Source organism: Papio anubis, chromosome 1 (genome assembly GCF_008728515.1).
Source record: "Papio anubis isolate 15944 chromosome 1, Panubis1.0, whole genome shotgun sequence".
NCBI classification, from domain to species: Eukaryota; Metazoa; Chordata; class Mammalia; order Primates; family Cercopithecidae; genus Papio; species Papio anubis.
The window spans coordinates 193,116,345-193,142,394 of record NC_044976.1 but is presented as its reverse complement, the minus strand read 5'-3'; the positions used below and the strand labels follow the sequence as shown (position 1 = coordinate 193,142,394).

At 33.9% G+C, this 26,050-nt stretch overlaps 1 protein-coding gene across 13 annotated transcripts in view; it reads left to right on the top strand.

Annotated features, from left to right (window-relative positions):
• Positions 1-26,050, top strand: part of DCAF6 (DDB1 and CUL4 associated factor 6) — a 141,524-nt gene that overhangs the window by 80,746 nt on the left and 34,728 nt on the right. For 5 of the 13 annotated variants that reach the window (XM_031658850.1, XM_021930856.2, XM_021930852.2 and 2 more), the window contains exons 11-13: positions 2,125-2,295; positions 9,379-9,438; positions 24,514-24,631. In XM_031658850.1, coding sequence (XP_031514710.1) covers positions 2,125-2,295; positions 9,379-9,438; positions 24,514-24,631 — 349 coding nt within the window. The remainder of the gene's footprint in view (positions 1-2,124; positions 2,296-9,378; positions 9,439-24,513; positions 24,632-26,050) is intronic. The other 8 variants (XM_031658855.1, XM_021930859.2, XM_021930857.2 and 5 more) reach the window with 2 other exon arrangements.

Genomic DNA, 26,050 nt, shown 5'->3' with positions numbered 1-26,050 from the left:
TTTTTCTCTCCTTCAGTTAAATATTCTCCATCAGAATACAGACGTGTATATTAGCTCCCAAACTAAAACCACAAACTTCTATTTATTATTATTATCATCATTTTTTGGTGGGTCTTGCTCTGTTGCCCAGGCTGGAGTGCAATGGTGCAGTCGTGGGTTACTGCAACCTTGACCTCTCTGGCTCAGGCAATCCTCCTACCTCAGCCTCCCAAGGGACCACAGTGTGCATCACTACACCTGCCTAATTTTGATTTTTTGTGGAAACAGGATCTCACTGTGTTGCCCAGGCTGGTTTCAAACTCCTGAGCTCAAAGTGATCCTCTCACCTTGGTCTCCCAAATTGCCGGGATTACAGGCGTGACCCACAGTGCCCTTCCTGCCTTCCCTTGATTCTTTATAACCCCGACAGTGGTTTTCCAATTTATCTGTTCTCCACTAATAGCAAGAGTTGTACAAAGAATATATGTACTTTGTGTCTCTACTTCATCACCTGCCCTTTCTCTTAAACCTGCTGCTATCAGATTTTGGTCCTTAGTATTTAGTTAAAATAGCTCTTGTCGAGGTCATCAATGACTTCCATTGTACAAAATCCAGTGATTAGCCCTTAGTATCTTTTTTAGTATACTGACAGCATTTGACACAACTGCTTACTCCATCCTTTTTGACACAATTTCATGACTTAGCCTACGGAGCTCTGATCATTCAGTTCTTCAGCTCTCTCTCTCTCTCTGGCTTTTCATTCTTACTCTTTCTAGAGGTTCTTTTTCCTCTTAAACATTTGAATGCCTCAAGATTCAGTTCTTAGACCTCTTCTGTGTCATCCCTTACTCTTTAGGGGGCTTAAAGGGACATCCAAATTTATATCTCTGAATTCTAGACTTTTATATTCAGTCCCTACCTAATTTCTCCACTTGGATATCTATTCATTCTTTCCCCCAACACTACTTGTTCCTCCATTGTTCCCTGCCTTAATAAATGGTTACTTGTTTTTCCTGTTCCCTAGGCCAAAAACTTTGGGATCACTCTACATCCAAACTATCAGCAAATTCTACTGCCTTTAAAATGTATTGCCCATTCCTATACACTTGCCCCCTGAGCATTTGTACTTGCTCTTTTCTCCACCTGAAACACTCTTCCTCCAGGTATCCATGTGGTTTACTCGCTTATTTCCTTGAAGTGTTTGTTCAAGTGGTGCCTTATGAGAGAAGCTTTCCTGAGTTGCCATATATCAAATAACCCCTGCCCTGCCGTCACTATTCACCACCCCCTTTACCTTACCCTGTCAATTTAATTCATAGCAGTTATCCCCACACGACACAAACACGTATGTTCAGCATCATGTGTGCCTGTGTATTTGCAAATGTCTGTTTTTCTCTCAGAACATTAACTCCTCAAGAATAGGGACTGTTTTGTTCAATATTTTATTTATCCCTAGAGCCTAAAACAATGCCTCATACATAGACGACATTCAGGAAATATCTCTTTGCAGAATTTAGTGTTATTTTTCTACTTTTCATCTGTGATCACTTCAGATAAAGGTCAAGGAAATATTATGTAAATATTTTTGAACTTGAAAAAATTTTTAAGAATGACAATTCTAACATGAAATATTTAGCTGAAGAATATATAACTTTCACTTTCTTAGAGCTCTTCTCAATAAATTCCAAGTTGTTTCTAAATGCATAACGTTTTATCATTTTAATTGAATTTTATTTGATTGAAGTTAATGAAGCAACTTAAATTTTTGTGTATAAATCAGATGACTTAACTGATTTTTTTCAATTTTTGTTTCTTTCCTAGTATCATTTTGTTGTATGTTCATTTTGAAATCTTTTGCTTATGGAGGACTTTTTATTTCCATTTGGTTTAATTACTTAAATATTCCTAGAGAAATATATGTATCTAATTCGTTGTAGTTAAATAGAAGCATTTGGTTGTGTATGTATGGTTTGTCTCATAATTTAATGACCAGTAATTTCTTCTTTATCAGTAATTTGTTTATAGTATTCCTCTATGAGACATATGTTTTGTTTATATCCTTCCTCTTTTTAAATGTATAATCAAATTCTTATTATTTTCTATTTTATTACTATCTTTTCACCTTTCTTTTCCTATTTGTGTCAGAATTTTTAAGGGGCCCTGAGATAGCTTTGCTTCGTAAGCGCCTGCAACAACTGAGGCTTAAGAAGGCTGAGCAGCAGAGGCAGCAAGAGCTAGCTGCACATACCCAGCAACAGCCTTCCACTTCTGATCAGTCTTCTCATGAGGGCTCTTCACAGGACCCTCATGCTTCAGGTTATTAATGTCAAGTGTCCTTAAGCAGCTGATAGAATTGTTTTTTAATACTGCTACTGTGTAATAAGGTGCTTCCCTTTTCCCGTTCAAAACGAGAGCTAATGCGCTTGCAGCTTACCCCTCCCTTCCTTGCATATGGTGGTATTCAACATCACGTGTTAGGGGTACAGATTGGCAGCAGCATTTGCCAGAGAGATGAATATAAAATGATTTTAAAAGTTGTAATATATTTGGAGAGGGGCAAATATTTATTTTAGAGCTGATGAGCTCTTTTTGAATAATTAGTGAATTTAGAGCCTGCATCAATTTTTCTATTGAAAGTTCTCGTATGCTGAAATGAATCTATGCTTTATGGCTCCTAGCTCTTCTTCTTCCTCTTTGAATGTTAGCCAATATCCCTAAAACCTAGTAATGCTAGATTTTAGAATTATAGTATTATTTGGCCATACTAGCATGCTAACTATAAATTATTTCCTTCTGTTGTTATTTGAAAAATTTCAATATTTGCTTTCTTATTCCTCTATACATAATCAAAAAATCAACATATTTAGGGCAGCAACAGTACTCCACAGTCTCATGTTCTTAGTATGCTATAAAACTGTGATAACACAGTAAAAATTGTCGCTCTTTTTTTCTCACTGAGTGTTTTAATGCCCTGTCATCTTATGACCAGAAAGTTCATGATGCTTAATAAACATTTGTTAAAAGAATTAATGAAAGATGTATTAATAGCACAAAATAATTTGTCAACTTAGTTATTTCAAGATGGGTAATAGATACTGTAAATCCTGTAGTATTATATGAATATTATAGTAGGTGTAGTAAGTTATTTAGGAACAAGAATGTCTAGGTTCTCATACTAATGAGTTTATAATGCTTTGTTTGATATGCTTTGTTCTGCTACCCTAAAGAGTGATGAGTTTGGGCTTTGAGAGTTCTAATTTGATTATTTGGAACTAATTTATATATTGGTAGAATTGGACAACCTCCACTTTATAATTATCTTTTCTAGTAAGTGCTATGATAACAAAAGCATGTTTTATAATATGTGGTAAAATTAAATAAATAAATTTAAGTCATTGTAATATAGATATGATGTTTGGGATAAATCATAAACTTGATTTTTAATTTAGCATTATATTAGTGGAGTATCAGGCAGAGGCCTCTGATTTTTTTTTTCCTATGGGGAAATATTTTCCTATACTTTAACAATTAACAAGAAAATTTGATCAGATTACAATAATGACATTTAATAAAATGTTTTGATTTTTTTTGCTGTATATAAACCTCTAGCAAACATATTTTGAAGGTTAAAAAATCATGAAACCTAAAAATAAATAAAAAGAAAAATAAAATGTCCCTACGTATATAATTATTTTTAAAATACTAAAATTTAGCTGATTACAACTTAGTATTAAAATGATCTTGAGTATAAAACAAAACTGTCTAACAGGAAAGAAGTATACATTGTAGATGTTGGAAAAATATTTTGAGATTCACTAATCTTTTGTAACTAGTTCACGAATTTAAATTGAAGCAAGCCCTTTTTAGAATCAGAAAGCTTTAGAGTGAGTGTATGGTTTCTGTGAAGTTAGATGCTGTCTTTCCAACGCTAAGTGTTATTCTATTTAAATATCTAGTTTGGCAACAATAGAAAGTAAATTTATGAAATTCAACAGGAGGATAGATTTTAATTGAGTAATAATTACAAAATTTTATACGTAATAATTAAATGCAATTTTGTATATGGACATTAATTGATTCATTCTTTTATGATAGATGTTACTGTCTAGCCATACAGAAAGCACCAAAATTAACCTCCTAGATGTTAATTTATTAATAATAGAAGAATATGCATTTATCATATGTAAGAAGCATAGTTTTCCATTATACTTTGGTATCTTTAGAGTATCAGTTAGTGGTGATAGTGCCAGTAAAACATATTTCTGTTGTCTTCTCACCTATATAAGTGTTTTAGCTGTAAGATGTTCAAAGGAAACATTACTATGATTTGGAAACCAGGAAATTTTTTAAAGTATAGAAAGAATTTTTGAATTACATTGTTTGGTAGCCATTTTATTCTCTTTTCAAAATATATAGAACTCATGGAAATATTTTGTGAAATCGGTAAACCTAATTTCTTTAGGAAAGTGAGATCAAACCTTGAAACCACTTTGTAGAAATAATCACCTACATTTTTAGTGGGATCAACTGGGAAGGGGCCTGATGCTGGTTTAGGATAATCCCAGATGGAATATTATCTATTTAGTTGCTGATATTTCTTGGCAGTTGAAGACTAAAACACCCTTCTAAGGCACCAAATGATACCACCTTAAGTTTCAAACTGTTTAAAATGAGCTGTATAAAATAGGTGTTAGAAGATGTTAAACAGTGGTTTTTTATTTCGTTTTGATTGTTCACTCTTTGCCATCAGTCTTATGTGGAAGTTCCAATATAAATTTTATATACTTAGACAAGTATATAAAAGACTTAGAAAGTATATAAAAGTAGCACTGTTGGGACTTAAACATGAAACAAGATAAGGAGCGACTACCCACCTGCTTGCTCCTCCTGCTATCCCTAAAGCTCCCCTGCTACCTTTTTCCTCTGAAGCCCAGTTTGCAAATCAGTGCTTTAAAAGAATTTTTGACACCTATAAATGATAATTCTTTAGAACTAATTTCCAAAATATACGATTTTTAAAAATTAGAATATATCATTTAAAAATATTTTTACTTAAGTTAGTTTTTTTGAAAGTATATCTTTTCTAGACTAATAGGAAATACACCACAACTCATTTAGGAAATACACCATAACTTGTTTTCTAGACTTTTAGGAAATATACAGTAACTTGTAAAATCCTTAACAATTTTTTTTTTTTTTAACCAAAAAGAAATGAATTTGCCTTTATCACATCAGTGCCAGGGAATTAGATTGGCTGAACTCTTGTCCCTGGCTCTATGACTAGATGACCTTGGGCAGGTCGTTTGGCTGCTTTATGCCTCAGTTTCCCAATTATTGATTTATTTAGTGTAGCTTGCTGTAATTTAAAGAGACCATGTAAGGATGGGTTACACAATGCAGTATATATAAAGTTATCTACCTAAGGAGAGCAGTACACATAATAATATACTATCTTCTTTTTTTTTTTTTTTTTTGAGATGGAGTCTCGCTCTGTCGTCCAGACTGGAGTGCAGTGGTGCTATCTCGGCTCACTGCAACCTCCACCTCCTTGGTTCAAGTAATTCTCCTGCCTCAGCCTCCCGAGTGGCTGGGATTACAGGCACTTGCCACTATGCCCGGCTAATGTTTTGTATTTTTAGTAGAGATGGGGTTTCACTGTGTCAGCCAGGATGGTCTTGATCTCCTGACCTCGTGATCCACTCGCCTCAGCCTCCCAAAGTGCTGGGATTACAGGCGTGAACCACCACGCCCAGCCAATAATGTACTATCTTAATTGTAGTATGTTGTTTACTACTTAAAAATGTCATATAAAGGCCCCATAAGGTTGATAGCATTCAGGGTTTTGAATGAGCTATATGTACATTTATCAGATGAATGCCCCAAACAGGTGTGGCAGAGGCATTCAGCATATGGCTGATTTTAAGCCCAACTCTTTTTTTCCATTTCAGGTCCCCTGAAGTCATGGGTTGCTGGCTCCTGCTCAGAGTGACAGCACCCTGTGGAGTCTGCTGGTACTGACCTAACCACCACAGAGCCCCACTGGAGCATGGAGCCAGCCTAGAGAGGGTCAGGTAGGAACTGTTTTTTCACTTTATGGCACGGTTTTACCAATTGGAAAAAAGTAATTTTTATACCCCAAAAGGGTATAAAACATTGGTGATTGTTTTTGAAAAAGGGCTTTTTAAAACTGAGCCATATTGGAAAAAATCAGCACTTACCCGATCCTGTGCAAGCAGGCTCTATACAACATCAGATTTCCCAGTGTCCATAATGACAGTCACATGGAAGCACCTCTCAGACGGATGCATTGGATCTATGTGTTTGATGTTTATAAATAGTTAATAAATTAGATATGATGTTAGTCTAGTTCTGCCAGCGCTCCTTAACTACCTCGAATGACAGAGTCCAAAGCAAAACAGGGATGAGTCTTTTGGAACTTTAAACATAATAATATGCTCCAGATGTTTCAGAACAGCTTTGTACCTACCATTACTTTTCATTCAGTATCATATGTCTGAAAAATAGTCAAGTAATGAGTAAATGACCCATTCCTATGTGCTGTCTAAATATTTTACATGATATTACATCTTCAGAAGAACACTATGTAGTGGATATTGTGATTATCCTCATTTTACAGATGGAGAAACTGAGACTTAGACAAGTTAAATGACTTGCCCAGGGTTACAATATTACTGAGTAGAAAAACCACATTTGAACCCAGGAAGCGTGGCCAAAGAATCTTTGTGATTTACCTGTTAGACTATAATTGTCTTATTTTTCTACAGTTGAGAAAATTCTGGTGTCAGGGGGCTAAAGAATTTTCTCAAGACCAAACCACACATTTTTTGGAACTACATGAGACATGCTGAGCTTAGTACTGAATGAGCTTTTGCTTAAAGTTTATCTTTACCTTAAAAAAATTTACAATGCTAAACACTTCAAATAAGCTGACCAACCATATTACATGTTACAATAAACTACCATTGGACCATATATTCAGGTTTTGATTTTGTAATTGTATTCTCTAGAAGGTATTTCCCAGAGAGGTAGAGTAGAATATGCCAATAACTGAAGCAGTCAGCTTAAACTAGTAATTACTTTTTAAAATATTAGCTATTCTAGTGGTTATTATGTTAATATTTGAAAGTATTTATGTAAGATAGGAGTTATAGGTATTGTATTTATGAATAGTGGTTAAAAAAACATGTCACTTAAAATGTTCATGTGATAGGAAAGTAATCCTTCCCAAAGGAGTTGTGTGTTCCCAGGATTACAAATAGAATGAAAGCAGTGAACAGGAAGGATTTCTTCACAAAATTAATCTTCAAGATGGGAGGAACAGCAAATGCCTCAGAAATACACAATATCTATGGCATACTAAAACCAAAAAGGAAACCCTTTTAGTTTAATACTTTGTCTTAACATAGCTTTAATATTTTAAATACTTCAAGAGTTTGAAAATACAGTTTTGTAGAGATGGCAGCATTCTAGATCCTTCATTAATAGTTTTTTTTTTTTTTCCCGTGACTTGCTCTTTCTTAAATTTTATTAAAAATAAGATGCATTTTATCTCAACAAGATTTGTACATTTCATGGTATTTTTTAGAAAAATTAAATATTTGAAGATAAAATTTATTGGAGAGTTTATAATTTTCTTACAGCTCTTAATTGTTAAATGAGGGCGCAATGAAATGTATAAGAAATCCAAATGGATGAAAAATATTTTTCACAGATTTTTAGGAGAGTTTTCCAATATTTATTTCGCTGTAAGTCACATTTTTCTTGTTTTTTTAAAGAGTTTAATTTTTTTTCCTAAAGACCAATTTATCTGTTCTTTAAAAACAGCATAGATGGTAGTGTTGAATCCAACTGTGAAACATAAATGAGAAGTCATCTTAAAGTAAAGCATGACTAGATTAGGGAACTGATTGGAATGCTATCGTTCCCACTTTCTTTTTTGTGTACTATAGATTTGTTTAACTGTTCTGATGAAAAAGAGGTGATAAGTAAGGATAAGTAAAAGCTATTATTCAAATAATGATCATGTTTTGTCCAAATCTAGTAAGAGAAATACGTGAACAAACTGGTGATACTAGAAGATGGAAGATTTAAAGTTGATTCAAATGGTACCACTAGCAGGATTCAGACTTTTAAATGTACAAATGCAAGCAATCAAATCCTATAAAATCAGTGTGAATCCAGGATATATTGGAAAACTCTTAGCTATTCAGCTAAGGACAATCTTAAAATACCTACTTTTTGGGGGAAAAATGCCATTATGAGCAGAAACTGGTGTTGGCCAAAAGTGTTTTGTTAACATTTGCTAAGAACTAGAGCACAGGATATTAGAAACTGGGAATTATACTTACTGGTTAGGGAGAGTTGTGCTTATTACCTATGTTTCTCTTTTACTGTAGCCCTGTTGGAACACAGAATGGGCCACCTCCTTCTGTTCCCCAGTGTCTTGCTTAGGTTTCTAGATCCCCAGGCTGATAGAGAGTGAGGAGAAGCTTGGGCCTTAAAAAGTTGCTAATTATTGTCAGAATCAAGTTTAGAATTAAAACTTACTAACTTCTGATGAGTGCTCTTTCCATTTTATTATGCTGCCTGCCTTAATACCAGTGTTTTTCAAACAGTAGAAACCACTTATAAAATAAATTCTTACATAGAAACCCAGCGTATTAAAAAGATAAGAACAAAGCTGTTCTATTTGAAGCCAAGGTAGAAAGTGTAAAGCCCAGATCATTAAGCCTTCTCCTTGTCTCCCTTTTCCTTTCCCCACCAGGTAACTCTAAAGAAACTTGAGCCTTTACATAGTATAGTTTTAATATGCACAATATACTGTAGAGTTTTTAAAGTCATGCACGTTTCTGTAATGGTAATTACCTCATTGAATATTTTTCCTATACACCATTTTCTCTGTATAAATCTTGATGTTAGCTCCTTGTTCAGCCCACAGTAAAACAAACAACATCTCTCAAAGTATAGTGAGCATTTCATTTCATGCTTCGAATCCTCCAAGGCAGGATGAAAACCATCTTAAGGAGCTGGAGAGGGAGTTTGAGAAGGGCAAGGAGTCGTGTGTGTAGTGAACTAGATACCCCATTTCTAATTTATCTACCTTGCACCTTGTGCCTCTGCTGTATGAATTTGATAAAAGATGTATGCATGGAAATAAAAGAATAGTTTCTCAAGTCATTCTCAAAGTTACTAAATGCTTGTCTGGAATAACATCTTAAGCACATGGCCCTGCTTACTCACTGCTTGGGAATCACACCACATTACTTACTTCTATTCCCCAGCCTTATACATTTGTTTCTTAAGCTTAGAGATGATCATGACATTGCTGTGCAGTTTTCTGCTGCTTACTTTTAAGTTGAAATCTCATTTTTGTTTCAGATTCTCCTTCTTCTGTGGTTAACAAACAGCTCGGATCCATGTCACTTGATGAGCAACAGGGTGCGTGCAACAGGAGATGCGCTATGCCCATCCATCCATAGCTTTATTGCAATGCATAAACTAAGCTTTCTCACACCTTTCATAGCATTTCATTTTGATTATGGTCTTACAGTCAGTATTTTGTGGACTAAATTACAGTAGATGGTATTGTACACAAAAGGTCTTTTTGGCCTACACAAATTATGTTCTACGTAAGTTAATTTCTACCTTTGGCCCTTGATGCCAACTTTGAACTCTCTCCCTATAACAAAATTGTAATGGACATAAACTATATCCATTTTTAAAATTCTAGGTATCTGTCATAAAATTGTGTAGAACTTTGGGTGTGAGGTTAACACTACCTTGTTGCTTATTTAGGATAAGTTATTTAAACACAGTAATATTCTATATTACTAGATTGCTTTAGTAATGATTCTTGGTTTTATGTCTCACTTATCTGGTAGCCAGATTCCTGATAGCTTTAACTAAAGAACATGGTTACAAACCCAGAGGTAAGCTCAAAAGCTATCAATCAGAAGCTCCCATTTCCACTTGTACTTTTCAATGTGGGAAAGGTATAAAATCAATCTCCAAGCCTTGAATAGAGCCTCATGAAATAAACAGGTTACTTATTTATCAGGCTTTATTACTAGCAGATGAAATACAGCACAGAGAAGGATTAGTACAGGAAGACATTCTGACATGAAGGGACATCTGAAAAGGTTGGAGATAGGAAGACTATTTAAAAACTAAAAAGGCTATTTAGTGTTAGCGCAAATGTTTTACTGTCTCACCTCAGATTTAATGAAGTATTTTAAATATATTGTGACAAAGTATGATAAGTAATGGTAGTTAAGTCTTTAAGAATAACTTAACACGATATTCACTTTCTCTATTTAAAAAGGCAGATTGCTGGACATGGTAGCATACCCCTGTAATCCCAGCTACTTGGGAAGCTGGGGCGGGAGGATCGCTTGAGCCCGGAAGTTTGAGACCAGCCTGGTCAATATAGTGAGACCCCGTCTCTTAAAAAAAAAAAAAAAAACTAATTAGCTGGGTGTGGTGGTGCATGCCTGTAGTCCCAGCTAATAGGGAGGCTGAGGTAGGAGGATTGCTTGAGCACAGGAGTTCAAGGATCCAGTGAGCTGTGATTGTACCACTGCACTCCAGCCTGGGTGACAGAGTGAGACCCCCATCTCTTTAAAAAAAAAAAAAAAAAAAAGCTAAATGATTGCACTTATATATTTTACAAATGTTCCTTTCAAAAACATTTTTTTAAAATTAGCACTAAAGCCATAAGATTTGGTTGACTGGAAGTTTACATTTTAGATGACTCATGTCAATAGTAATGCAGACATTAAATATTACTGTAGAACTTATTTAGTGTGAAATAGATCTAATTTAAACTATAGTCTTAGAGAAATATTCAGAAACTCATTTTAAAGTGAATTAGAAAACTTCTTTTGTACTTATGATCTTAAATTATTCCTTATGGGGCCAGGTGCAGTGACTCACACCTGTATTCCCAGCACTTTTGGAGGCTGAGGCAGGCAGATCACCTGAGGTCAGGAGTTCGAGACTAACCTGGCCAACATGGTGAAACCCTGTCTCTACTAAAAACAGAAATTAGCGGGACGTGGTGGACCATGCCTGTATTCCCAGCTACTCAGGAGGCTGAGGCAGGAGAATCGCTTGAACCTGAGAGGTGGAGGTTACAGTGAGCCAAGGTTATGCCACTGCACTCCAGCTTGGGCAGCAGAGTGAGACTCTGTATCAAAAAAAAAAAAAAAGAAAAATTATTCCTTATGAACCTGAGACGAATTTCTGATCTTAAATTACTCCTTATGAACCTGAGATGACCTGTATTACTATAAGGTTTTCTGTTCTTGAGAAAGAATAAATGAATTGGTAAATTAATTTGCAAACTAAGGAATTAAGCATGTTTTATTTTATGTGTTTATTACAGAGATATTAACAACGAAGAATAATTAAGGCAAAACACAACTGTAGCATACTTATATTAGACTACCGTTCATAACTACTGTATAATTAAAGGATTTTTTTTCTAAGGATATATGGATATAAATAATATATCACTATCAGAGATTTTATAGCCAGATTTATATTCTAGTTGATCACATACAATGATTTTCATAGTGTTGAATATTATATTCAATTTAAGTTGATACTTAATTTACATATGATGTGAGATATGAGAGGAAGAGAAAAATTATGATTAACTCCCAAATTTTTTACATCATTGCCTGGGTATGGTAAATGGTAAGGCTATTTACTAGTGTTGAGTAGCTTGGAAGTAGAAATCAGGTGGTTCTTTATCTTTTTGGCTATGTAAAGTATGATATGCATTTTAGTCATGTAAGTAGAGGTGCTATGTAAGAAGTTAGTATTGAGTGGCTTTGGCAGAAGCTGCACCATAGTAGACTATCAGAAATGTAGCTTTGTATTAAGACCTCTGAGCAGAAATATTCTAATGGTAGAAAATACATCTAATTAATTAAATCCTGAGTTTTTACATACCTTTTTGTTCATCAGCATTATAACTTTTAAAGTACTAAGAACTTCACATTTCAGGCTCCCATTACCTAAAGATAACTTCTAAAAGTGAGTAGAGACTGCCCACCACCATTTGTCTTTCCTAGACTAATGGAATAATCCCTTTACTAGTCTTCTCACATCCACTCAGGCTATAGTCTATTCTCTACCAGCAGCCACAATGAAACTTTAAGATGTAAATATAATCATGTGATTCATCTGCCTAAAACATTGTAATTGCTTCCCATAGCCTTTCAAAAGAACCGAAACCCATACCTTGGCTTACAAAACCTACATGACTTGATTTATATATCTCTAATTTCATCTCAGGCCACTATCCCATCATTCACTAAGCTCTTGCCAAATAGACTTACTTTCATTTCTTTTAACACTCTAACCTCCTTTCCCTTTCAGATCCCTTGTACATGCTGTTCACTCTACCAAAACTACTTTTTTGTTGAGCAACTTCTCATTTTTTAAACTCACTGAAATATTACTGTCTCAAAAATAATATAAGTTCACAGTCTCTAGTAGGTCTCCTCTTTTTCTTCCTTTGTGACTTGTTATTTTTCTTCATTGCATTTGTCAAATTTGTAATCATACATTTATTTAGGGGATTGTTTAGTATCTACCTTTCTGCATATTCTCTAAATACTTTCATTTACTATAATTTCCTCTATGACTAAAATCATATGTTAGGTAGTAAATAATATTTGTTAAATGAGTGAGTAAATTAGTTCTTTAAGCAATTAATTATTTAATAGCTGCAGGGATTACTTCAGCTTGGGAGAAATGTGATCAGATTTACATATTGGAAAGATGATTTTGGCAACATTACAAATGATTGATTGGAAGGAGTAAGATTGAAAATTCCAAGAACATGTAAGAGGCCATTGTTATAGTCCACCTAAGAGATTATGAGGCATCCAACCTAAGGCAATAGTGGTGAGAAGTGGGAATGAACAAATTTTAAAAATAGTTGAAAGGTTGAATTCATGGGACTTTGAGACTGATAAGTTAGGAATGAATGAGAGTATGATATCCAGGTGTCTTGATAGGGTGATAATGAACCGTCAGCCAAGATAGAGATTTTAGGAGGAACAGCTGATTTGAGGGGAGAAGAAAGTATGTGAGATTTTTTTAAATGTTCAGTTTGAAGTGTCTTTGGCTATCCACATGGAGCAATCTCATAGATGGCTATATGATGCTGGAAGTCACCAAAGTAGTCTGAGGTAGAGATAAAGATAAGGAATCATCAGTTTATAGATAGCAGTTGAAACCATGGGAGTGGATGAGATTGTCTAGAAAAAGAGGATATTGTGAGAAGAGTGGAGTCTGTATTACAGGGGCAAGTAGAGAAAAAGATCTAGCTAATGAGACCAAACAGGAATGATCAGAGAAGTATGCAGGGCAGAAAGAATGCCATATGCAAAGCCAGGAGAAAAGAAGTGCAAGGAGGGACAGGTTAGTAATGCCTTGTGAAGCAATGATACCAACTCCCAAAAGGTCTGATAAATCATTTTTTAAATTTGGCCGCGTGATTGCTTTGACATTTTAGTCTGAGATATGATGTAGTGGAAGCAGAAGCCAGATAGTAGTGGTTTGAGGAGAACATTTTGGGGGCAAAAGGTAGAGACTTTGGTTATGTCTCTTTTCATAAGCTCAATTAAGAATTGAAAGATAGAGCAAGGATAATGTCAGGTATAGGTGGTGGTAGGTTCAAAACTGAGCATGTTTATAGAGTAAATAGATTGTTTGTTCAAGTTGTAAGGGAGAGTGGATTTCCCCAGATACACTTTACAAATTTTCAAAATTATTTTCAAATTTTTTTGAAAATTTTTTCAAAATTTTAACCTTTACCAAGATTCTTGTTCTCAGTTTTACCATGGAGAATGGAAAAAGTGTACATTTAATAAGTTTCCTTTTTGAATTTATCTCTAATGATTATTTAAGCATATTTAAAATTTTTTTTCATACTTTTAACGAAACGTGAATGCTTTTTAAAAATTGATAGTTCAGTTTTATATTTATGTCGCAAAATATTTCTTCACCATCTTCCAGGTGCCCAAGTGATTTTGTATGTTGTTTAATTTAATTTTCCATAGCATTTTCATAGATTTCTTTATTTGGAAGGATTACCAAGGACAAAAATGTTACTGATAAAATTTTTAAAAATTTTAATGGACTTGCTTACTGAAGAAAATTTTTTCTTTGAATAATTGTATACACAGTACTTTGCTCGTTGAGTGCAACTAGTGTCTTTGCTTATTTATCCTGAATTTTTAACAAAGTCACAGTTTGACAGAAGTTTATTTAGCCTGAATCTTTATTCATTAATGCAGCTCCATGGTTGTCTTAATAGTTTTACTTTTTTTTAAGAAATGAAATTATAGGGAAATAAATGTATAACATGCACATTGTTATTAATTGTATCCTGTTATAATAATTTCCAGTGTTCTCCAAATTTGGAGTTGTGTGTAAACGCATTGATGGCCTTTCTGTGCTAATTATGCCTAAAGTGAAATTCTGCTTGAATAAGCACAATAATGTCCATCATGCATCTTGTTTAGTTTGAACAATATATTTTAATGGGTAGTTTTAGTTTTCCTTTTTATCTCTATTATAAGAGGAAAAATTCTTTTCTGACATATTTCTCTTACCTTGCTTATATTATTAAAACTTACAAAATTTTCCTCTTAAAAGTATGTAGGCCAGCAATTTCCCCCTTATTTTATTTTAAAAAATAACAACAGCAAAAAGAATCTATAATTGTTCTTTTGAGAACAGTTAACTTTTGAGAGGATACAAGAAAGTTGTTTTGTCTGAGTTTTAGGTTTTGGCCATGATTGAAACAAGTTGCTTTCTCTTCCTTACAGTGATTCCATTAAGTGGAAGTTGACAGTGCCATCAAATTTGAAACTTATGTCTGTAGGCAATTGTGCATCTGAAGGCACTAATTTTCTGTTCTAGATTTAAAGAAATATAAACACTAATTTGTAGGTATGAAAACTATAAATGTTAATTTTCCACTATGTATCATTTTATATAAACTATCTTTGATGTTTGTAAAACATTCATCTATAGGAGACTAGTGGATAATCAAAAACCAGGGAAACAGATTTTACTAATTCTACTAAGATAGATTGAGAAATGGAAAAGTTGGATCTGCCATGCATTAAATATGTATTACCTTAAGATTATATACTGTCACCAAATTGAAATTTCATTTTAGTACTATTATCTAATATTGTTTTAAATTTATATTGACAATTCTAATTTTTATTAAATATCTAGTGATTGAAGCTTGCTCTATTAGTAAGAATATAAGTTCAATATTCACCACACTGGAATACATCCGTAAATAGTATATTTTAAATTCTTGTGAAATAGTAAGTTAGTGAAATAAAATTTCATTCTAAATTCTTTGTATTCCTTAGAACTAGTTATCACTTAGTTATCTGGAATGAAGTAACTGATTTTTTCCTATCCCCAACTACTAGGTCTTGATTGTTCCAGTTAATGATATATTTGATCTTTTGGAAGTTAAACCCTATTTAATTTTTCTTGCATATGCTCATTTGTTCTACCCTTCTACTGATCAAACCTGTATCTCCAGTTTGTTTTTTAACTTAGAATTGTCTATCATAAAAATAACTGACATTTATTGAGTTTTTTGTGACTAGCACTGTGTTAAGAATTTAACATGCATCATCTAATTTGTGCTAATAATGAGGTGAATTATCTTAATTTTACTAATGAAGAAACTAAGACTCTGAGAAATATGTAAAGATGAGTGAAATAAGTGGTGGAGCCATGTTTGTATGTCTATACTTCATTAATTCAACTGATATGTAAATGCCTACCTACCTTGTGGCAAGTACTGGGATAGGTACTAGGGTGCATGAATGAATAACACTACTGTCTTCTGTACTGGGAGCATTGAGTTGATTTATAATAACAACAGCAACAACAACATAGACAGTTAATACTACATTTTCTTTGTACCAAACATTGCTTGGAGCAAATTTTTTATATGTTAATTTACTTAATCCTTACCACAACCATTACTGTTATTACCCCCATTTTTCAGATGAGGGAACTGAGGCAAAGCGTGGTTAAGAAACATGTCTAAGGTTGCACACAGCTAGTAAGCATTAGAAATGTATCTCAAACCCAGGCGGTCTGGCTCTGGCATCAGTGATCATAACCACTTGCTTTGCCTGATCTAACAGTAAAGATGGATGAAAAATTAAATAGAAGTGTGATGAGTGTTATGAAAGGAAGGGGAAATAGCAGAGTACAATGTGGAACATAGGAGAGTGGGCCTTTATTCCCTCTGGTTGAGGGTCAAATAAGGCATTCCTGAGGAAGAGACATTAAGCTGAGATCTGGAAGGTGAGCCTGAATAAGTTAGGTGAAGGAGCATGAGTAGAGGGAAGTGTGAATAGCATGTGCAGAGCCTCAGATGCCACATACAGGATGATTAGGAGAATCCCACTATGCAGGACAAAGTGACTTTTTGGACATTTTAGGTTTGGCAATTTTATTTTAAGAACAGAGGGAAGCTAATGAAGTGTTTAAATTAGGGAGTATGACTATGGCCTGATACTCTGAATGGAGTATGGAGAATTGATTAGAGACTAAATCACTTAGGAAGTTCTCCTGGTAACAGAGATTTTGATCTGGTGATAAAAGTAAGGTAGGAGAGATGTGAAGAGATTCAAGAAATATTTAGGATGTAGAATAAACAGGACTTGGTGGTAGATTGAATGAGACAGGATTGAGGAGGAATCTAGAGTGTAAGTTGCAGTAACAACTTCAGAATTTTCTTATGAAGATAGTTTAGTAATAAATAGCAGTCTGGAGAGGGCAGGACTTGTGTCTTAAATCTTTTGTAAAACAAATACACTGTTTTTACTTAGGTTATACATTTATTTGTGGTGCTTTGTGGGAGGTACTGATGGAGATTAACAGGTGACTTTTTCAACCACTGCAAGAGTAGCTCGTATTTTGATTGAGCACAACTAAGTGGATGGTTATTTTCTTAAACAGGTAACCCTGGAAAAGAGATAAAGCATGGGCAGGGACTTGTAGGGGTAGGTGATCATGAACTCGGTTTTGAATATATTGAGTTTGAGTTATCTGTATGAGATACTCAAGGTGAAAATCGGTTGGGTAGTTGATTATGTAGATATGGAGCTCAGAAAAGATATCCGAGCTCAAGAAAGAAATTTGGGAGATTTTTTGCATACAAATGTTAAGAAGCCATGAAGTAGATGGAATTAACTAGGATGAAAGTAGAAAGATGAGGACAGAGTAAGAGAGCTAACACATCTCAAGAAAAATCAGAAAAATGATAAAATTAAAAGATTTTGCCAGCAAAGAGCTGGTAAAGGAGATAGAGAAGGAGCAACTAGAGAGATGGATGGCGGCATAGAACAGCGTGGTGTCTTGTGATCGAAAGAAATTTTCAAATACGAGAGTGTTGTCTGCTGGAGTCCTGCTGAAAGGTCAAGTAAATTGGCTCCAAAAAAATTATCCCCTAAGTTAGTCAATGTGGAGATTGAGCCCCATTCGTAGAACACTTTCACTAGAGTGACAGAGACAGAGGTCAGATTTTAGAGCAGGAGATGAAAAAATGGAAATGAGAAGAAAAGCAATTCAAAACAATAAGCTAGGAGGACAGTAACTGGAAGGGGAAGTGGTTAAAGGGAGTGTTCTCCTAAGCTGTCTACCTCATTTGTTTTCATCTGGAAGTCACATTTTAACTTGTTAATTTATCTACAAAATGAGAGTGTTATTTATGATAGGCAGATTTGATTTTTTTTTTTTTTTTTTCCGGTAAAGGAGAGTATACCCAAGGAAACAGTCATGAAAGGAAATACTGGAAAAGGATTTTGGCAGGGCTCACGTGCCACATGGCGTGGGCATATTTACTTATTTTCATTCTATACTGTTCTCCCCCTAGACTGAAAGTGAAATAGGAATAGGAGACGTTTATGAATAGAGGTCTATAAAACTACTGGTTCTGAAGTAGGAGAAAAGGAAGCAAAGGTTAAATGGCTACCACATTTCAACCCATAAATTCTGAATACTGGTAGGAATGTGGAACCAAGCACAATTTTCAGTCTAAATGTATGCAAATCACATGTTTAAGTTCAATTCACACTTCTACTTATGTCATGAAAAAAGTTCTTGGGTTAAAATTATTATAATTGACATAGAGTTGAGTTGTGATTGCCAGAAGAAAATTTGATTGAATGTTAAAAAGATTAGAGAGATTGGACTTCCTAATAAATATCTGTACTAAAGTTGCACTTTGTTTAGTTTTGGCTTACATAATATCACTTCTATTTTATAAATCCAGATTTGCACTAGTGTAAGCACTCATTTTTCAGAATGAAATGCATTGCCTCACAATTATCTGTAGGGTAGATAGATCTTCTCTGTTAGCAGTCTACTGCTGGAAGCAGCATTTCCACTTTGAATCCAGATATACTTCCTTATACAAATAGTTGGAAGGAGAATTGGAGATCCTCTAATCTGGAATCTACAGAAAAATTGTGGATTCCCTGACCTATGAAAATGGAAAATTTTGCATCGGTTTAAAAACTATGGTTGATAAATTTGCCTTTTCTATACAAGTCTAGTAAGTTGGAGTGCAAAATGTGGGGAGATAGTTAAGCTTTATTATTTTTTCAGAATATTTCAGCATATGTTTTATTTCCATCTAACTTTGGTTTTTAAAAAATATTTGGTATGAACACCGCATGTTCTCACCTATAAGTGGGAACTGAACAATGAGATCACTTGGACTCGGGAAGGGGAACATCACACACTGGGGCCTATTGCGGGGAGGGGGGAGGGATGGCATTGGGAGTTATACCTGATGTAAATGACGAGTTGATGGGTGCTGACGAGTTGATGGGTGCAGCACACCAACATAGCACAAGTATACATATGTAACAAACCTGCACGTTATGCACATGTACCCTAGAACTTAAAGTATAATAAAAAAAAAAAAAAATGCACAATACCTACCCTCTTAGTAAATTTCAAGTATACAATACAGTATTGTGACCTAAAAGAAAAAAAAAATATTTGGTATAATGGAATGGGAAATAGGATATCATTATATAATCATACATGCATCTTTATACAATAGAAAACTCATTAGGTAAACTATTTTATTTTCATATAGTCCACAGCTTATCTAAACTACTATAGTTAATTGATGTGTGATTATAAAGTTATAATAGTGACCCAGCAGCAGAGAAAAATGTTGGGCACGGGGTTCTAAAGAAATTATTGTTGCTGTACCTAGTTAATTATCTTCATTTTGAATATTTGGTTTAGATTTACATATGAGATAGATTATCCAGGGGTATCCTAGCTTAAAGTCTGAACATCCTTATCAATATTTGGATATTTAGATCTATAGCAACATTTTGAACAATATTTAAATATACAAAATACTCAGCGTATTTTTTTTTTACTACAGTTATCACACTTTTTCTGTATGTCTTTGAGCATTTTTTAGAACCTTTCATTATTATAATTTCGTAGTGGAAATGTACAGATTAAATCATTTCACAGTGTGTGCATTACAAAAAATAGTTACTTTGTGATTCTTATGCAAAAGACTTGAAAGATACCTAATTAAATACATAGCAGTTCAAGGAAACTGCTTTCAAATTATATTTCAGCTCATTCTGAATTTTTTTTTCTGAGCCAATGCATTATCCTGAAAGGTCTCTAGTAGCTTTTCTGAAAAGGATCTTTTAAGTTGGTTTCCGGAATCTCAAGTTATGGACTTTTCACTTCTAATCCCCAAAAATGAAGTCTTTTACAGTATTTTATTGTGATGTTTATGTGATTATTGCTGTGCTTCTGAAGCCTGTGTTTCAAATGGTAATTTGCCTCCATAGAGACCACTCTAAGTTGCTGATGTCATCAGTTATTCTTAATAACCATAATTACTGAGCAATATAGAATGGCTATCTAAAAACTTAGCAGTGTTGAACAAGTTAAAAGGGATTTTTTCCCCCACTATATTGTGTGTGTGCGCTGAGCACACTACAAAGAAATATTCTCCTGTAATGTTTTTAGAGGAAGAAATAGTTCAGTTTCTTAAGTGCCCTAAAAGAAGATATAACATAGTTTTCCTATACTATAATGCCTAAGTGATAATTTTGGCTACCAGAACTCTTACCAGTTATTAATGTTCTTGATATGAATTATTTATTTCTGAAGAGTAACAACACCAACAATTGATATTTCTTAATTAAAATAGTTACTTATCTAAGTAATCTTATTTTTGTCTTTGTAGTTAGATTATTTCTAAGATTGTATATTAAGTAGGAACTTCTTATAAAAAGAAACCTCAGCCGGGCACAGTGACCCACACCTATAATCCCAAAACTTTGGAGTACTGAGGAAAGAGGATCACTTGAGGCCAGGAGTTCAAGACCAGCCTGGGCAGCATAGCGAGACTCCATCTCTACAAAACATAAAAAAAGAAGTTGGGCATGGTGACACACACCTGCAATCGTAGCTACTTGGGAGGCTGAGGCAGGAGGTTCACTTGATCCCAGGAGTTTGAGACTGCAGTGAGCTATGAAGGTGCCACCACACCACCCTGGGTGATAGAGCAAGACCCTGTCTATGGAAAGGATGGGATGGGGAGGAAATCTCTGTAACTAGAGAAAAAATTAAACTTATTGTTATCAGTTCATCATCTGTAAAATGGAGATGACAATACTGATTACAAAGGTTTTTTTAAAGAAATGTATGTATTTTGGCACACATATATTTACAATTGATATATATTCACTAATGCTCAATAAATCACAGTTATTAATATGATGGCTTTCTACATAAAGCTGTTTGTGTATTTAGATGAAGTTCTAAACCTTAAGGGTTTTAAATAAAAATCTACCTTTTAAGCAACATATTTCTATGTTTATATATATATATATATGTATATGTATATATATATATATCTGTGCATTATGTAAATAAGACTTTGAAAAATACAGTTTTAGAATGTTTTTGCTGATCCAACTGCTGACAGAGAAGTTAGGGAACATTTAAATAGTTACACTTTTTTTTTCAAATAAAGTAAAAATACTTAATTTTTAAAATCATTAAAGTAGATTTTTCTTAGACATTTGTAGTTTAGAATATGCATTTTATCACAAATAGTGAATGCATTCATTAGTAGTCCAGGAATCCTAATTCCTGAGAAAATGTAACCTGATAGGCTGTATATGACCAAGCAAACTAGAATTAAAGAAGGACAGTGAAATGGGAAAAGACTAGGAAATGAATTTAAACCTTGGAATATATACTGTCATTAATACTGCAGTTGGGCTAAGTGCAGGGGCTCACACCTGTACTCCCAGCACTTTGAGAGGCTAAGGCAGACGGATTGCTTGAGCTCAGGAGTTGAAGACCAGCCTGGGCAACATGGCAAAACCATGTTTCTACAAAAGCTACAAAAAATTAGCTGGGTGTGATGGCATGTGCCTACTGTCCCAGCTACTCAGGAGGCTGAGGTGGGAGAATCACCTTAGCCTGGGAAATCGAGGCTGCAGTGAGCCATGATTTTGCCACCGCACTCCAACCTGGACGATGAAGTGAGACTCTGTCTCAAAACAAAAACAAAAACAAAACAACTTGCGATTGAAGAAACCAAGTTCTTCATTGTGTTGTGTTTCTGCCAGAGACACTGTTTATTTAAGTGTAGGCTATAAGGAAATAACTGCATTCGGGGACCTGAAGTTTTTGTGACTAACAGAAGAGTTCATGTTATTTTTTATAGTAACAGGCTAGTTTTACACAAGGCTAACGAATTCATTAACAACTTAAATGAACAAATTATATCAACTATAATCATTTTATGATTAAATGAATATTACCAATATTCTACATGTTTTATAATATGTAGATTATATTCCTGAGAGATCAAATAAGAACTCTGTAGGCCGGGCATGGTGGCTTATGCCTGTAATCCCAGCACTTTGGGAGGCCGAGGCGGGTGGATCACTTGAGGTCAGGAGTTCAAGACCAGCCTGGCCAACGTGGTAAAACCCTATCTCTCTTAAAATACAAAAATTAGCCAGGTATGGTGGCGGGCACCTATAACCCCAGCTACTCTGGACCCTGAGGCAGGAGAATCGCTGGAACCCGGGAGGCGGAGGTTGCAGTGAGCTGAGATCACGCCTTTGCACTCCAGTCTGGGCAACAAGAGGAGCCTCTGTCTCAAAAAAATAAAAACAACAAACTTTGTAGTAGATACTGTAGGAGGAAGGTTTTAATGATCATTAACCATCTTAGAAAGCTTCTTGCTTGTGGTGGGGAACCTGTATAAAAATGTTTTGTGCTCTGTTCTGATCTCTTAATAGTTGTTTGTTTACTATAATATATTCCTATAGTCATAGCATGTAGATATCTATTCATTTTCCTCAAAAGGAAAGTTTTCATATATCATTTAAATTCCACAAGGCTTCTCATAACTTAAGTCTTAACTGTAATCAAGGTGGATCTGAGAAATTCAGTCTCACACTTCTCTCACACCTGCTTTTGTTTTCTATACCATCTTTACCTTAAAAGAAAAATAAATAACAAAAACTTTATAAAATACTGAGAGAGAAAATGAAAAAACTAACCCCAACTCTTCCTCTCAGTTTCCTTAATCATCCAATCATCCAGTCTTTAGCTGTCTGTTCCCATCTATTCCAGAAGCTAAGACAGCAGTGATGAAACAAAAATCTCAGTAACATAACTAAAGAATAAGAGAAAACTGTGGACAAATGACCAGCAAACAGCAAGTTTTTGAAAGAGGGTAAAGGATAGGGCAGATGTTTCCTTAATACATTTCTGTAAGCTAAAGGTCTATTCAGTTCTTTATTAGTTTGAGATTTGGTAAAATACCTCCTCCAAAACACTGAATGTAATACTAAATCTTTGACAGTTGGAATGGGTTATTAATTTATTTCTAGGAGTTGTTTAAATCAAAGACATAATCATAACAAAAGTAGTGCAGAAACAAAGTGACTTTACCATTTGGGATGTCAGGTTTATAATTCACATTATTTTCAAATAGCAATTCTGTAGGACAGGATTTCTCAAGAGTTGGAAGTTAAGACAGGAGAATTGATACTAAGTTTTGTTACCAGCTTGACGCTTGTGGAATACTTTTCTACTGCATTTCTGTATTTGAAGTCTTGTTAATTGTCCTCTCACAGAATAAAGGCTAGAACAGAGGTTCTATGAGATTCTCCGCCCCCTTCCCCCCCCTTTTTTTTTTGAGATGGGGTCTCACCCAGACTCAACTCGAACTCCTGGGCTTAAGGGTTCCTCCCACCACTGAGCCCAGCTGAGATTCTCTTAATGTGTGCTCCAACATCTTCAAGACGAATCAAAAAATATGTAAGTCCTTCATTGCAATAGAAAGTAGATCCAATAATAAAAAACACCCTAAGTAAATTTGCTTTTATGAAATAGTGATTGTTGTTATTTTTCAAGAGAAGTTATTTTTAGTATTAAATCAGTCGAACTGGTGTCAAGGAAAAAGATTATCTCACAGAAGAGTTTTCTTTCTGCAAGCAACTGGCAGAAATGTATCATGTTTGATTATGGATCCATTTGTATTCCCTGTGTATTTTAATGTTTCCCAAACTGTTCATCATAAAATGAAAAATACGTAAAGCTCTGTTTAATTATGTCTTTGAATATCCATGTATTCTTTTGGGAGGTGGGGAAGGTAGCTTTAAATACTTTCATTTGTGTAGACTTTCTTGATTTCATCATTTTAAAAAGATTTCATACACCGAGATAGATGTGTATTATAGACATCATCTATAGGTTCTTAAAATGAAATTGCTATTTCCACAATTAAACAAATTCCTTGTAAGATTAGTCAGGAAGAGAAACGGAAATATACCAAAATATATTACAACAAAGTGTATTTTAGAAAATATCAAAGCACAGTAAATACCAGCCTCTCCCCCATGAAGTGCAAACTATGATTCCTCCCTAAATTATAAATCTGTGAGTTTGAAAGAACAGAAGGAATTTGATAACGTTTCATGGTAGCACAGTTTTTGCCAAACCGTTTTTCACAGAGCCGTTGTATCTTACATCGCAGTGTTTCTGAAGGAGCCAAAAGTAGTTACTGATGCTCAAGCAACTGAGGAATTACGAGCATTCTATTAAGTAAGGGTACCAGTTTGTAACTATGTCATTGCATGTTAATACTTTTTGATTCCCCTAATGACTAAATATGGTTCTCAATGTGTGTGATTTCCATCTGAATCAAAGGGAGTCATGTACACAAAGCTAGAATTTGATGCAGTGCTACTTTGAAATATAAAGAGTATTTCTACAACACTTGCCTTCAAACTTTAAATGAAACCCATAAGAGGTGTGAAAAAAGAATTATGACAAGGACAACCTAATATAAGTTTTATAAATTTTAGGAAATGTCATCTTTTTACTGGTTTCAGAGACTTTTTCAAATGTTTTAAACACAATTTTCAGATAACAATAATGAAAAGCTGAGCCCCAAACCAGGGACAGGTGAACCAGTTTTAAGTTTGCACTACAGCACAGAAGGAACAACTACAAGCACAATAAAACTGAACTTTACAGATGAATGGTAAGTTAATATTTTTGTAAAGATGTTCTTAGCCATTTTGTAGGATTGTATTAGATTTCAATTTTTAACACTTTGTCATCTTTATGTTTTGCTTTGCTATAAGGTATTGGTTCTCAAACTTGAGTGTGCCTCAGAATCACTGGGAGAGCTCTTTAAAATGCATATTACTGGACCCCACTCTCAGAATTAGGTTTAGAGTGGAGGTCTGAGAATTTGCATTTTTAAAAACTTTCCAGATGATGCCAATGTTGCTCATCCTAGAATATTTCTTTTGATAGAAAATGCAAAAGTTAATACGACTAATAATTGATAATTAAAATTAGTGCAAAAATATAAACTTAACATTTTGGGACTTTTTGCAGTTGTGGTCCTAGGTAGGTGTATATGTATGATTTTTGTTTTGAGTTTTAGAATATAATTTTAGTGATAATATACTGTATTCTCCCCTGAATTTGTTTGACTTAACTTTATAATAAATATTCCCATGTTACTTAATTTTAATATATATTATTTTACTAGCTGTGTAATAGTCCATAAAGTAGATGTACTGTAGTTTACTTAGCCATTTTCCTTTAATTGGGCCGTAAATTTGTTTACCATTTTTTACCAAATAAGGCTTTAATGAATATCTTTGTTTATAAAGCTTTTTCCTGCCTTCAAGATTATTTATTTGAGAGATATTTCAGAAATGAACTATATCTAGATTAAAAGATATTGCCAAGTTATTTCCAAAAGAATCTTTACTTACTATAGTCCTACTAGGCACATATGGAAGTATATGACTTACTGTCTTCAGGCTAGTGTTCAATATAATTATTTATTTTTAACTTCTATATTTGATTTAAAAATACTTTTAGTATTTATTTAACTGATTACTAGTAAGGTTGAACTTTTTATTTAATGGTCGTATAGCTTCTCTTTAACAATGTTTCTGATCATATTTATTGCTCATTAATCTAATGAAATTTTACATTTAAGAAAAACAAGTTATGTAAGCTTTTTATACTCTTTCCCACTGTCTCATGACCAATTGATTGAGAGAGCATACAAAATTTTTAATTTAAATTTAGAAATAGTAATATATTAGTTAATATATTGATATAGTATTTCTTAATATATAGTTATATATTTGTTAGTATATAATTATACCAATTGTTTAATGACCACTATATTAATTATTCATAATTAATATATTAATATATTTAATATTTAATTGTATATTAATATATGATCATGTTATGTTGCTATAATATATTATATGTAATATAATATAGTTATACATTGTCTTAATATGTAATGAACTATGTGTTGATATGTGATACTACTTTTATTTAAATTCACTGGTTTCCATTTGTGTTTATGTATGTATGTATCTATTTTATATTAAAATATTTGATTAAGTAGGATCTTAACATACTG